This window comes from Pyrus communis, chromosome 16 (genome assembly GCF_963583255.1).
Source record: "Pyrus communis chromosome 16, drPyrComm1.1, whole genome shotgun sequence".
Lineage (NCBI taxonomy): Eukaryota > Viridiplantae > Streptophyta > Magnoliopsida > Rosales > Rosaceae > Pyrus > Pyrus communis.
The window spans coordinates 7,407,974-7,421,104 of record NC_084818.1 but is presented as its reverse complement, the minus strand read 5'-3'; the positions used below and the strand labels follow the sequence as shown (position 1 = coordinate 7,421,104).

General features: G+C 37.5%; 1 protein-coding gene across 3 annotated transcripts; it reads right to left on the bottom strand.

Moving 5' to 3' along the window:
* Positions 1–1,280: 1,280 nt before the first annotated feature.
* Positions 1,281–12,796, bottom strand: LOC137720221 (regulator of nonsense transcripts UPF2-like). 3 transcript variants are annotated; one of them, XM_068459261.1, is made up of 18 exons: positions 12,695–12,796; positions 11,859–11,949; positions 11,247–11,334; positions 10,159–10,361; positions 8,957–9,301; positions 8,666–8,770; positions 8,424–8,551; positions 7,429–7,605; positions 7,191–7,272; positions 6,615–6,893; positions 6,253–6,450; positions 6,036–6,137; positions 5,135–5,386; positions 4,820–5,038; positions 3,925–4,095; positions 3,302–3,487; positions 2,619–3,074; positions 1,281–2,368 (listed from the first exon to the last, which is right to left on the bottom strand). In XM_068459261.1, the coding sequence occupies exons 2-18, from the start codon at positions 11,919–11,921 to the stop codon at positions 1,862–1,864; spliced, it is 3,561 nt and encodes a 1,186-aa protein (XP_068315362.1). In that variant the 5' UTR covers positions 11,922–11,949; positions 12,695–12,796; the 3' UTR covers positions 1,281–1,861. The 3 variants fall into 3 exon arrangements, with proteins under 3 accessions (XP_068315362.1, XP_068315364.1, XP_068315363.1); XM_068459263.1 differs by having other exon boundaries at positions 12,517–12,766; XM_068459262.1 differs by having other exon boundaries at positions 12,569–12,766.
* Between the last annotated feature and the right edge of the window lie 335 nt (positions 12,797–13,131).

Sequence of the window (13,131 nt, the reverse complement as noted above, 5' to 3'; positions counted from 1 at the left end):
CCCACTCCAACTAATACCGAGGCCTTTTGTGATAAAACTCCATACCTGACGGATTGTGTAGGTGGTAATTTCTACATCTCACACCCTGAAGGGAAGGACTAATCCCTTGTAAGGCCTAAAAAGTCAAAGACATTTCAGCCTACAGTCAAATAACACACATCCTTCAAAAACTTTCAACCAAAGAATCATTAATTTTTTTTGCTAACTTCGTATCGAACTAAATTAAAGAGCAAACTTGACTTAAAATTTACCACATTTTTGTTCAACCACTTGTTGTGGTTAATCTCTCAGCACTTCTTAGAGTAGCATATCATTGTGAAAAACGAAACTAAAAAAGAACTAATATGCAACCAATTTTAACAGTGAATTGGAGTGGACCATTAGAACAATGACAAAGAGTGCAAACACATGCAATCAATTTGTTAAACCATATATGATTATGCAGGTGGAAAGTGTCCAAATTGACCTGGAAGAAAGTGATCAAGCTAAATTGTGATGATCTCTTACCGTTCATCGTAAATTGTGCAGTTAAAAATTATTTAAAATTAAATATAATACCTAACGAAAGCTGATTATATAATATATGATAAACGATTAGCATGTGAGAATCCTAAGAAAATCTTCATCCAACAACATGACATATGGCTCAAACGCTTGGGACTAGATTCTCCGCATATCCGCACGACTCTTCAGGCAAACATGTGGCCACTTTGCTCATGTTTTACTTTACCTCTTTAAAAGAAAATGTCTTTCGGTTGTGCACAGAGTTAAGAATTACTTAATTAAGAGCCGGTACGGTCCGGTTTTTATTTTAAAATTATGGGCCGAACTGAAAACATATACTTTGTTTGGATCGGTTTCAAAACCGATGATTTTGAGTGGAAACCAAAACATTACAATTTGGGACGGTTTCAGTTCGATTTCGGTTGGGCTGTTCAGTTTTGGGATGCATGGTGGTGACGTCAGGGTTTAGATCTTTGGAAAATCAAAAGAACAACATAGACTTGTAAGTAGGACATCTGATGATAGCATGCAACTTTATTGTTAGTGATAACACATTATTATTTTTATACAACAATATTCTACAAGAACGGAGGATTTGACTAAATTTTACACGATATCAAATAATCTAACATCAAACTCGTCATCTAAACGAGCCAAACTTAAAACTCAATTGCAAGTGAAGAGAGACCAAAATTATAGTGCTAGTGAAATATGAGTATAAGACCAACTTTAATCACCATTAACGTATCTATGATGGTAGTACTAGAAGTTTAGAGTAGTTTAAAATAGAACATCGTTCGAATATTAAAAACAAAAATTAAAATGACATCCGGGTAAAATTCCATTTAATCATTTCTGTCTAGGCAGTTCTTAATCCACATGGGCACATACAAGGTACACAAAAAAGCCCAAGCAAGTTTGCATCAGATCTTTTACTTCATATCGACAAATTTACACGCAGGGAGACCCATACTTCAGGTTCTAAACTAAATGTAAGATCGATCTAACTAACGACGGAACAACCCGTGTTCGCAGAACAGTGACTCAGTACCACACGAGCACCTTTCTTGTGCACTGCTGTCTCGGTTCCTGGTTAGCTATCCCGATTTCCTTCTATTGGTTATTTCTTCACACCTGCAACTATCTTCTAACAAGACCACAAAACATATAACCCTTGCAGTAAGGAGGAATGGTCCGAGTTGAGTGTCCCAAAAAGGCATGGCTTCTCTGTCAGATAGGAACGTCAGTTGCGATTATTGTTGGAAAAGCACGAGTTTGCGCAGAATGAACCGCATCTGCAAAATGAGGGATATCCGAAGAGAGTTTCTGGCGTTCCATCGTTGCAAAATCACACTTTTTACTTTTTCCTGCTGTAGTGAACTCCGCTACCGGAATAACTACTGTGATATCTATGACGTGCTCCACCACCTCTACCGCTAGTTCCTTCCCAAGTGCTGCCACGACTGGCAAGTCTATTGCTGCCACTCTGCATATAGTTCAGAGTTTGGTTCCCCAATCCATTAAGCTCCTCTTCTTCTCTGTCATTGTATTCCAAAACCAACCTCTTGATGTCTTGTTTCTCTTCAAACTCTGCTGCTTCTTTTTGTTTCGTGCTCTGGATAAGTGAGCAATCCCGAGGGATGTACATCTGCTTTGTTTGTTGCTTGTTACCACGCTTGACAAGAACTTTCACCTGGACCTCCTTGCTTCCTCCAGACTCTTCATCCAACGCCTCATCTCCACTTTCCCCTCCAACCACTCTTCCATGATGGTCCTTGGTGGACCCCTCAAACACATTCATCGGTATCGTCATGTTTAATGTTGGTCGGCTTCTCAGCTCTAGCCTACGTTGCTCCATGCTTTCCTGCATTCAGAAATTGTTTAATGGGTTAAAAACTGCACTCAAATAATATAACACCCTTCAGCATCAATACATCATGTACAAAATCATTTCCAGACCACGGACATTAGGACCGCATGATTTTCAATTTTTTAGTGACCGTGATTGCATTCGTTCAGAATGTGCTAACAAATACATGCGATACCATAATAAATGAATCTGTTGTGCAAATCATGCAACAGCAAGAGCACATACAACAGTAATATGATCTTACCTGCATAACAGCTTTGAGATCCAGCTCAAACTTTTCTGCTTCTTGAGGGTCCACTTCTGCAACCTTCTGTCTGACATGGACTTCATCGTCCTCATCGGATACCGGTCCACCACCACCATCATCATCATCATCCTCATTACTGTCAGATCCACCATCATGATTCTCTTCACCCAATCCTTCTTCATCATGTCTATCTCGATTAATGGTGCCACTTCCTGAATCACTGTCACTATCTCCAAGGTCTCCATGATCAACACCATTTTCCTCGGTTCCATTCACTGACATTTTGTTGGAGGTGTTCCTCCTTGAAGGTTTTTCAGTGTCGGAGTGCTTCTCATTATTGTTCTTGTCAATGGAGACAGTACGATCACGTTCCTCAAGTTCTACAAGAGCTGCATTAACTTCTTCAATGGAAGAGTATCGAGTCATGTTGGGGCGTAGATCGGCAAACAAGTCCTGCAAGTGCTTTACTACTTAAGCTTTCCCATGTGGAATTATAGATAAGATAGATTATTGGAATAGCGTATTTCACATAAAGGTACAGTAGTAGTTAAGAGAAGAAAAATAGATAAAGGTCAGTTTACTTCAGAATTTATATATGATTCTAGTTTTTCATTAGCAAGAAAAACAGAAAAATATGGAGGGTGGGGTACAGAATACAATATATGGGCAGCATGACTGACCTGTAAGTCAAATTCAACATCAAGCGGTAGTACACCTTTACTTAGTATATATCTCTGAAAGTGCATCAAGAATCGATCAAGTTTCCTCTTGGAAGAGCCTCGATCAAAGTAGTGACCACAGGTTTCAAGAAGAGTAATGACCATCCTCATGCGGAAACAATCTTCTGGTGGATCCAGTACATCTTGCTGGTGAGACAGAAAAGAAAGTATGGCCAATGTAAGAAGATCATCATGTACACAATTTAAGTAACTTATGATTCATAATTTAAAAAAATGGAAATGATTAAATCATCCATATCTTTTTGCTTTCTTATAAAAATAAGAGACACACACAAGTAAGTCTTTAAAAAAAAACATAAACACTAGAATCGTGAGTAAACTTGGGTGACAATCAATTGTGGAATATACATTCTTGGAGATTTCAATTTTACTCCCCAAAGTTTCCTAAACATAAAAAATATTAAGATTGGAAAGATGTCCAATAGTACTATATATTCTAAATATGCATTTAAGACACCTAATTTAGTATATTGTTACCGAGATAAGTGTGACTAGCACTGACTATGGCAATAGTCCTCAAGTACTATATGGTGATGTATGGAAATGCACGGAAAATTACATACCTCTGGTGTGCCGTGGCCAAAGGCAAGAGTCAAATACAGAGTCTCAAAAATAACAGAAGAATCTACATGCTCATAGTTGTATAGCTCTCCTAAGAATCGCATATGGGCAATCCGTCTTTGCTGCATCCCATACTCATTTAATTCTAGGCCAACCCGTACCTCCTCTAGAACCTGAAAGTGAAGATATAACTTTGAGAAATCTCCAGTGGGTCAGACAGAATCAGAAATGTCCGAACTTGCACACATATGCACACTTCACATCTCAGAGATGTCAATGTATATTTAATTTCTCCCTTTTCCCCTACTGGTTCCAAATATATTTTTTAAGTTGAAAAACAATTATGACCATAAAATGGAGGCAAACTGTTAAGACTGCTAAAAATGACCTGTCCCCTCCCTCATCTTTCCTTTATCCTTTCCCTAGAATGATTATTGTACTAGCACCAAGACTACCTAGAATGATTATTGTACTAGCACCAAGACTACTGTTTGACTAAAGTATGAGACAGGCAAATCATAAGAAAGTATATTGAGCCTCAAGGCGTTAGTGACTTCAGAATTACAACCTACCAAGTCTGTTGCAGCATATAATTTATTGCTACATTAAATTTGTCACAGCGGGCAGCTTACCTCTCAATAAATACAGAAAATAAGCAAACAAGTAAGTTAAAATGTCCTCGATGTTAAATGAATGAACAATTAGTACACGTTTTTCTTCTGTATTCTAGTTAATAGCAAGAGACGATAGCCTTCCCCTTCCCCTAAATTACCCCACACTTTGTGCATCTGGAGTTAGACAAATCTAAAAGAGATACTACTGCACAGCAAAGGGCCAGTCATATTTAACATGGAAACTAAAATGCTACAAAAAGATTTTTGGAATGAAAGAGATCACCTCGTCAACAACAGATACAGCAAATTCATCATGATAGCGGCTCAAACCAGCGGTGAGAGAAGCAATCAAGTGGATCTGACCATACTTCCCCTTGTGAACCTTCAGAAAGCATTTTAAAAGATACGGCTCACATTCACCCCATGGTAGTTTACGCAGTTGCCTGAGCACATGCTCTATGGTAGACTTGTCAAGATCTGAGAAGAGCAACTTTCTTATATACTGCAAAAGAAATAAATGAATGAAAGGTTAATTCAGACTTTGGATATTACCAAAATAAATTATGAAGAAGAGTTGAACCAATAAAATGATTTACACCTGATGCAATGGAGGACGGACTTTAGTGACCCGTGCGGATCTCTCAGGTGGTTTGCATAGGTAGTAGGCATTTTCAACAAGGGTGCTGTGCCGAGGGTCTAAATTTTTTACATTCTTCAAGCGCATTAATATTTCCAACATGTTCGCCATCCGCACAGTAGTTTCAGGAGATCGATACAGAAAGCGCCCACAAGTCTCAAGAAGATTGCAAGCAACATCAATGTTATGATGACTGAAATCATCCAAACAAGCCTGGCAACAAAGTAACATCAACTGCTAAGTAAACAGCTCACAAACTAAATGCCACTATGATATTAAACTTAAATCTCACTGATAGCACTGACTGTGCTTCAAGTCTTCAACCCATCTTCTAAATTATGATTTACCACACAGATGTTGCAGTTAATAGACAAGTAAAATAAAATGAGAGCGAAAAAGGTTGACTGCAAAGACGTGCATTTCATGGATTCTCCTGCAACCAAAAGGGGCAAAAAAAATTTGATACAAGTTTACAAAACACAAATTGAAATCTGTAGGCAAAAAATCTAATAATATTTTCAGCAACTCCTACAAAGAAGTATGATATAGCTAAAAGAAAGGAAAAGGTAAGAAGAACCCTTCTCCAAGCATGAGTGCACTCAAAGACCTTTCTGAGAGATATATTATGGCTGATATACAAGGTACTGAAGATATTATCAATCAGGCGATGCTAGATAAACCATATTTTGAAAACTACAAGTAAACTCTCTCTCTAATGGAGGAAGGGCCCACCAATACAAGTAGGTCCCAACTCTATTAGAGGTGGTACACATACAAAATGTGGTCTCCCTAGCATTTTCCTTATCAATAATGCACAACTGTACCAGAAACCTATGCATCAATTCTGTTATGTGCGTATTACCTTCAAACAACTAAAGACAAGACCAGCTGGTGCAATCTTAAACTTGCAGAGTTCTCCAATAAATCTAATGTTCCTAATCTTTGTTTCAATGTTCATTTGATCCTGCATAAAATTAAAATTATATATGAAAATCATGAACTTCTCAAATGAAAGCGACACAAGTGAGCTTTGTTAAAGAACTCCTATTCGACAAAATAAATGACTTGTAAAACCCAACCTTTTTATTAATTAAGAAGTTGAACTCTTCTTCCAACATCGCTAGGAGCATGGATGAGACGTCCTTCATACAAGTTGAGAGTGTGGCAACCAAACGTGAATAGTAAGCTAGTAGCTCCAATGAGGTTCTAGGGACATTAAATACTGCCCTCACAAGCTTTTTCCGATTTGCTTTTGAATTTAAATAACAAAACTCTACCTGAATATATATAATAAATTTCAACGTCAATCATAAGGTTAGATAGCCAAATGTGTGTGTATTGTGTATGTGAGAGAGAGAAAGGAGTGGGAGTGGGGATGGGGGTGGGGGTGGGGGTGGGGGTGGGAAAGGACAGTACTAAAGCTCAGACGGAGGTAAATTACAGTCAACTGATCAATAAGATCACGGCTCACGCAACCAGGAAGCCTCTGCAGTAAAGCATCCAAATTTGTCCCTTCAATACTTTTGAGCTTCTCTTTCTCATGCTCTCCTTTTCTATCACCTTTCTCTTTGTCTGGATCTTTGATCTTGTCTTTTTCTTTTTCTTCCTTGTCCTTTCCTTTCTCTGTGGTTTTGCCCTCTTGTAAAGCACCAACATCTGCAGAAGACTCTCCAGTATCTTCTGTAGTTTGTTGACTTTGGTCTGATTCAAGCGTGGGTTCCTTAATAAAGAAAATTAAAAAAATGTTCATCTGAGTATATAACTACAAGTATAAACTTTTGCTAGAGTAATTGGGAACCTTATTCTTCCAAAGAAGGCAAAGTACTTATTTAGTCCACAAATTAAGCCACACAATGTTATGAAACCCAAGTGAAAACAGAAGATAAATGAGGAAAAAGATCACAGAAAAATGATCTAGCTCCGGAAGACCGAGATTAGTGAATACAGAACCAATTGGATTACAGAATAGCAATAACTGATGATAAATGATGATAAATGCTGAGATTTTATTCCTTACAGTTGATTGTTCCTGGGTCTTTGCAGATTGATCACTGCTTTTAGACTCTGCTTCTCCCAATAATACTGCCGGAACAAATGCTCTGGAAATAACAAAAAGATACATTTCAGGTCAATCTCTGCTGTATAAGAAACACCATCTAAGAGAATTATAAAGACTGACACAAATGAAATATATAAGACTTATTCTTTTCCCCATTTGACAAGTGACAGAAAAATATCATTGGACTGAAACAAACCTAAGATCTGGTAAGCATTCATAGAAAGCCCTTGTATCTTCATCATCCCATATGGCTTCAAGTGCTGAAGAATCCTTTCCAGCAGCAGCAGATGAAGCATCCTCCCCACTAGTAACCCTTGTTGTGTGACCATCATCTGGCATTACTGGGGGCTGCATATCAAGTGCTTCTGCTAAACTGTGAGAAAAACAGTTTCTAACATAAGTTATCCAGAAACTAATAAAGAAAAATAATCAAAAAAGAGTTTTAGTAAACTAATGGCTAGTGTGACTTCAAATTAAAGAAAGCAGGAGCATCTGGCACCACAGTAGAGATGTTAAAATGAGATGCTTTCATTTGCATCTATGGGTATAGTCCCCATGCTGCTGTTAAATTTCCAAGGCATTCTCTCAGGTCACAGTTTGCTCCTACTACTTCTCTGATTTTTTCTTTTCTTTTCTTTTGTTACATATAAGGGATTATCAAGTATTATGCACCTAGCCAATGCTTACTTTAGAGTGGTTTAACAAATTTAATTACTTATCCAATAGGTGAAAGTAAAGTTACATCATCTTCCTCATACTTGCAATCTCCAGCTAGAATCTTCAGGCCATGCTAAGATTTCATGACATATACCACTATCTAAAATTCAGGAGGGATTATAAAATTCCCATGTCAGAACCACAAGACTAGTATGCCAAGCTAGTTCATTAAGAATTGGGTAACATCTGGTTCATTTCATCCTATGTTATTGTATTATTTATGTTGGAGAACTATGCAGGGTTTTTGCTAAATGACAATCCATGAAAATTGGGGATGACAATGATCATTACATGTTCAATAGAGTAATTGGAACAATTAAGGTGTGCAAGGTTTGAAAGAAGGATCCTGGATCCAATGTCACATAGAAGACTAGAAAGTGAAAGAAGACTCAGACCACAACATTGCCAGACCAGGTCACTAGCATGATAACAGATACAGACAAATAATTGCAGTGAAATAGTACAGCAACTTACGATGAGATATTGCGGTACAAATGTTCATATGATTTCCGCAGCTTCTCATATGATGAGACACTTTCATCACTGAGCTCTCCTTTAGCATTAAGGATTTTAGCATTTTCATGCTCCATTTGGCGAAGTGACTGAAAGTATCAAGAAAATTCATTATTTACAAGTTGTAACCAGTATTCCACTATGTGAGAGAGAGAGAGAGAGAGAGAGAGATATATATCTTAGATCAGGCAGAAAACTCTTACAGTATGCTCGGATTGCAACAGTTCTGCAGCAGCAACATAATATGTTTGAAATGCCTTCCTGAAAAATTTCTTTTGATCTGTCGTGATATTAAGGCCCTTAAAAAACTGTACCAAAAATTCAGGATAAATATAAGTGACATACATGGTAATTACGTAATTACAGAGAGTCACTTCTTGTGCCTATATGATACTATAAAATAACTTCAATGGAAAGTCAGATAAGGCAAATAGAACAACACTGAAATACGAGGAATGGACTAAATAACGAACAAAGCCACAGAGAGTTCATACCTCTTCATGAATTTCCGGCCCAGAGAGTGGAAGGCCAAGAAACATTCTTCCCTGACGAGCAAAACTAGCAAGAAGAGTCAAATTTGTCTGAGTAGTATCCCAATCCTTTAAGTGTTCTCCGCTGGTAAGATCCTTAATGATATTCACGAAAACACCACCGTCTTCTATAACTCCAACAAAGAAAAGTTCCACAAGGAGTTTCAAAGTGCTTCGCTTCTTCATGGCCCTCAAGTTCTTGTCTGCTTCTAAGTCATCCCCAGACTTTCCCGGAAAAAATACTTTCAAAAGACCTTGAAGCAGAGTTGGGGAGAAGTCTTTGTACCTTTGATGAAGCAGAGAGCAGATCTTTGAAAAATAGAGGCGTGTTAGAAGTATTGCATTCAAAAATGTATTTTATGCTATACAAAATGAACAGGTAAATCTTGCAGGTGTGCATGCCCACTCGACATACTGCCCGTTTAAAAGTAACTTCCTTTTTCTCTATGAAAATTCAATTACTGCCAAACCTATCAACCTTACATACTAGCTGAAAAGTGTTACCGACTTTTTTCCCTGTAAAGACCTATGTGATACACCCTGCTAGTTTTCTCTTTTAGGCTAAAAACATCCAACTAGCTAGCAACAGCAATATTCAGAATTTTTTCCCAAATTAAAATGGGGAAAACACCAAATACCCAAAGACGTCTAACTAGATGCATGTGAAACAACAGAATGAGAAGTAAGAACCTTGAAAACCGATACAAATAACGAGTGGTGAGGCAACTTATCACTTATCCAAAGACCCAAAAGCTAGACAACATCAGCATCAATTTCAGCAGAAAAAGTACTAAGCATTTGACAATTATACACCTCGTCATTCAGCAAGTGCTGTCGTCTTTTCTTAAATAAAATCAGAAAAGATCAGCATTTGGAACCTGCGAGTACAACACTACATGACTAGAAGTTCGTGTCATTCTAGAAATGTTAAGATCTGAAAATAACCGTAGTGTTTTCTTAAGCAAACGCACTATGCAAACAGCATTAGCCAAGCACTTTCTAAGTCATTCGCCGGATGAAATCCAGACTAATAAGTTGAATGTAAAATCATGGGTAGATGACCCAAAGAACTTGATTAACTAAAACTTCAAAGGAAATGTAAAACGAGTAAAAAGGAAAACATATATAAATGCTTTTGAAATATTAATTAAAATAAAAAAATTAACCTGGACTGCTGCTTGTATGTCTGACGATCTAAGCTTGGCATCACAAATAGCAGTAACAGCTTCACTGACAAATTTGCTTAGGTTGACACCTCTCAAGTCATCCATCAAACCTTCCCGCTGCTCTTCATTTATCTGCTTCAGTTTTTTAATAACTGCTGTGTTGCGCTTAATGCTAGAATCCAGTGTCCTCAGAAATCCTGTGTCTGGAAGTCAGAATAAATTGGTTTATTCTCCAGTATCATGCAGCAATCATACATGTCCACCATGCTATCAATATTGTGTTTTTGGTTAGCCAGGTGATTATGTTGAAAAAAGTATAAAATAAACATGTCAACAAGAATATCTGAAAAAAAAGAAAGACATATAACCCCGAAGTACAAAATATATTCGCAATGAACTTATTTAATATTTATATATAACAATTATATAGTAAAAACCTTCATTAAGATGTAAAACAGGAGTCATGACTCATAATACATCACAATTAAATCTAAATGTAACTGTCAAAAGTAAACCTACCCAAAACAGGGAAAAAAAAACTTGAAAGGGCTAAATGGTCCTCAATCCTCATCGGTTTAATGATCAGTAGCCTTTTTAACGAAAACACTGATAACCTCAAATGAAGTAAGAAGCTTCCCCAATATCCCAAAATGTAACTTGGAAGCGTCAACAAAGTGTAGGAGGGTAGAGGAAAGTTTATCAGCGTTATAATATTACACTAACACACTAGTTTCGAAAAATTACCTGTTATTCATAGATTATTAGACATCTAATTTAGGGTATGACTTCAGATTGAAAGCAGCTAAAGGTAACTTATGTGGAGGACCTCAAGTCGTTTGAAAAAAGATAATGTTGTCAGCCCAATTATTTAGGATTAAATCAAAGTATAACTAGTAGAAGCAAAGAACAACCTTACAAAAATTGCCAGCCATCATCCCTTTATTAGCAATTTATGTCATTAGGAATGGCAACTGTGCAAGCTTTACACGAATCTTCTTTCCACATACATTTTCACTCATTCTAAGTACTTAATAATTAGTTCATCATTCATTGGCATGATCAATACAAGAATACCACTATGGTCTTACCAGGCCGCTCAGGGTTCAGATTGCTTTGACGAAGAGCCATCTTTGCCTCAATAGATTTCTTGACTTCCTCAAGCCGAGCAGCGGCTTCCTGCAGAAAAGAACCAATAACTGCCTTACCAAAATCACTTCTGAAAGACATTCCAATTTCCAAGAATGCGCGCAAGTAACCAAACTATTAATTTAAGTTTCAAATTTTCCTCTACAATATTATTTTAAAAAAGGGAGGTGATTTTTACACACCCTTTTTAGCTTACACACCCCTCTTTATTTTTTGCCATCAGATTGAATAAATCAAACGAAATCAATGCGCAAGATTAAAAGAGGTGTGGGAAAGGCTTAAAAGGGTGCATGTTAATCATTTCACTTAAAAAATTGTCCAGCCTTAGCTCAACTGAGGAATAAATATAACGTAAGTAAAATGGTCCCAAACTTATATCCAAAGTCTAAGAAACTTCTTCTTTTCAAATTACTAAATAGTTCCCAGAAAGTTCCATCTGACTACATGTTCCACGACTCAGGAATAAAAGAAGGAATGTTAAAAAGAACAATGAAAAAAGCAATACAGAGAAGAAGTTATAAGGATCTCTAAAAGTGCCAGATGCAGTGACTTACCTCATCATCTTGCTTCCCATGAGGTTCACTGCCAGCACCGCCTTCCTCCTCATGGTTCTCCATCTCCGTACTTGTCTCCACTCACAGAAACCTATATAAAAAGAGTTACAAGACATTGCAGGCTTAATTAACACCCAATCCACAAAAACAAAAGACGACGTAAAACTGAAAAAAAAAAAAAAGAAAAAAAAAATTCAAAAAACTAACAGAATCAAACAAAGTCACATCACAAAATTGATATATTAAACTTCCAAGCATATTAACCCCATACACGCAAAATTTCACTTGAGTTTCATCGAATAACCAAGGAATCTTCAAAAGAATCAATAACTTAACTTCTTTTCTGATTATGCAACTTGAAATTACACTATCTAGACTGATCAAATGCACCCACAACACAAGCCCCCTTTCCCTTAAAAAAAAACCCTAAAAACAAAACAAATGGGGTGTTTCCTCTAAAGTCCTCTTAGAAACTTAGTAACAATATACCACTATTGACAAAAAAGAACCCAATTGGCATGCAAAAGAAGAATAATCATCAAATAATAACTCACTATTTGATTTAGGGCAAAACATTATCATCTAATATAAGCTCCAATTAAATTCAAACGAACTTTTAGCTTTGATTCCAATAATTCTAACCCAAATGAGCACGAACCCTATCACAGCAACACGAATTTGATTCACAAACGAAGATTACTGAAGCTTACGACGTCGATTACGGCGACTGCACTCCCTACCGAGATCTCACTCGCGGAAAAACCGCAATATGCACACACGTATATCTCTGTGTGCGAGACTCTGTGTGTGTGGGAGAGGGAGAGGAATTGGGTTACCTGATCGATTAGGCCGCGACGTGATGAGGATTGCAGGGAAAGAAAGGAACACAGCGAGTCCAGAGGAGGGAGGAAGGGGGGGGGGGGGAGAGGGAGGGAGAGACAGGGAGAGCGGGCCGAGCCCAATGGATAGAGAGCAATGGGGCTTGAGTTGCGACGAGGCGAGCGAGACGATGATCCAAATGGAAAGAACCGACTGGTATCCGTGAGTTTCTAGGGTCGGACTCGGAGCACGGGTTTTTTGTTAGAAAGGTAGCCCACTTAAATAGCCCATCTCAAGTGCTGTCTTTGGGCCATTGGTTTCTCTTCCTTTTTCGGTCCAATAATTCTTTTTTTTTTTCTTTCCAATTAAGGGCAAAAATATGAGTTAGGGACTCGTTCGATAACCATTTGATTTTATTTACTTTGTTTTTATTGATTGGCGGAGCAATAATGGT

Coding starts and splice junctions, on each gene's coding strand:
- LOC137720221 (XM_068459261.1), bottom strand. CDS start 11,921: ATGGAGAACCATGAGGAGGAAGGCGGTGCTGGCAGTGAACCTCATGGG. Junction 9,302..10,158: donor ACATACAAGCAGCAGTCCAG/GTTAATTTTTTT, acceptor TATTTTTCAAAG/ATCTGCTCTCTGCTTCATCA. Junction 7,273..7,428: donor GAATGCTTACCAGATCTTAG/GTTTGTTTCAGT, acceptor TGTTATTTCCAG/AGCATTTGTTCCGGCAGTAT.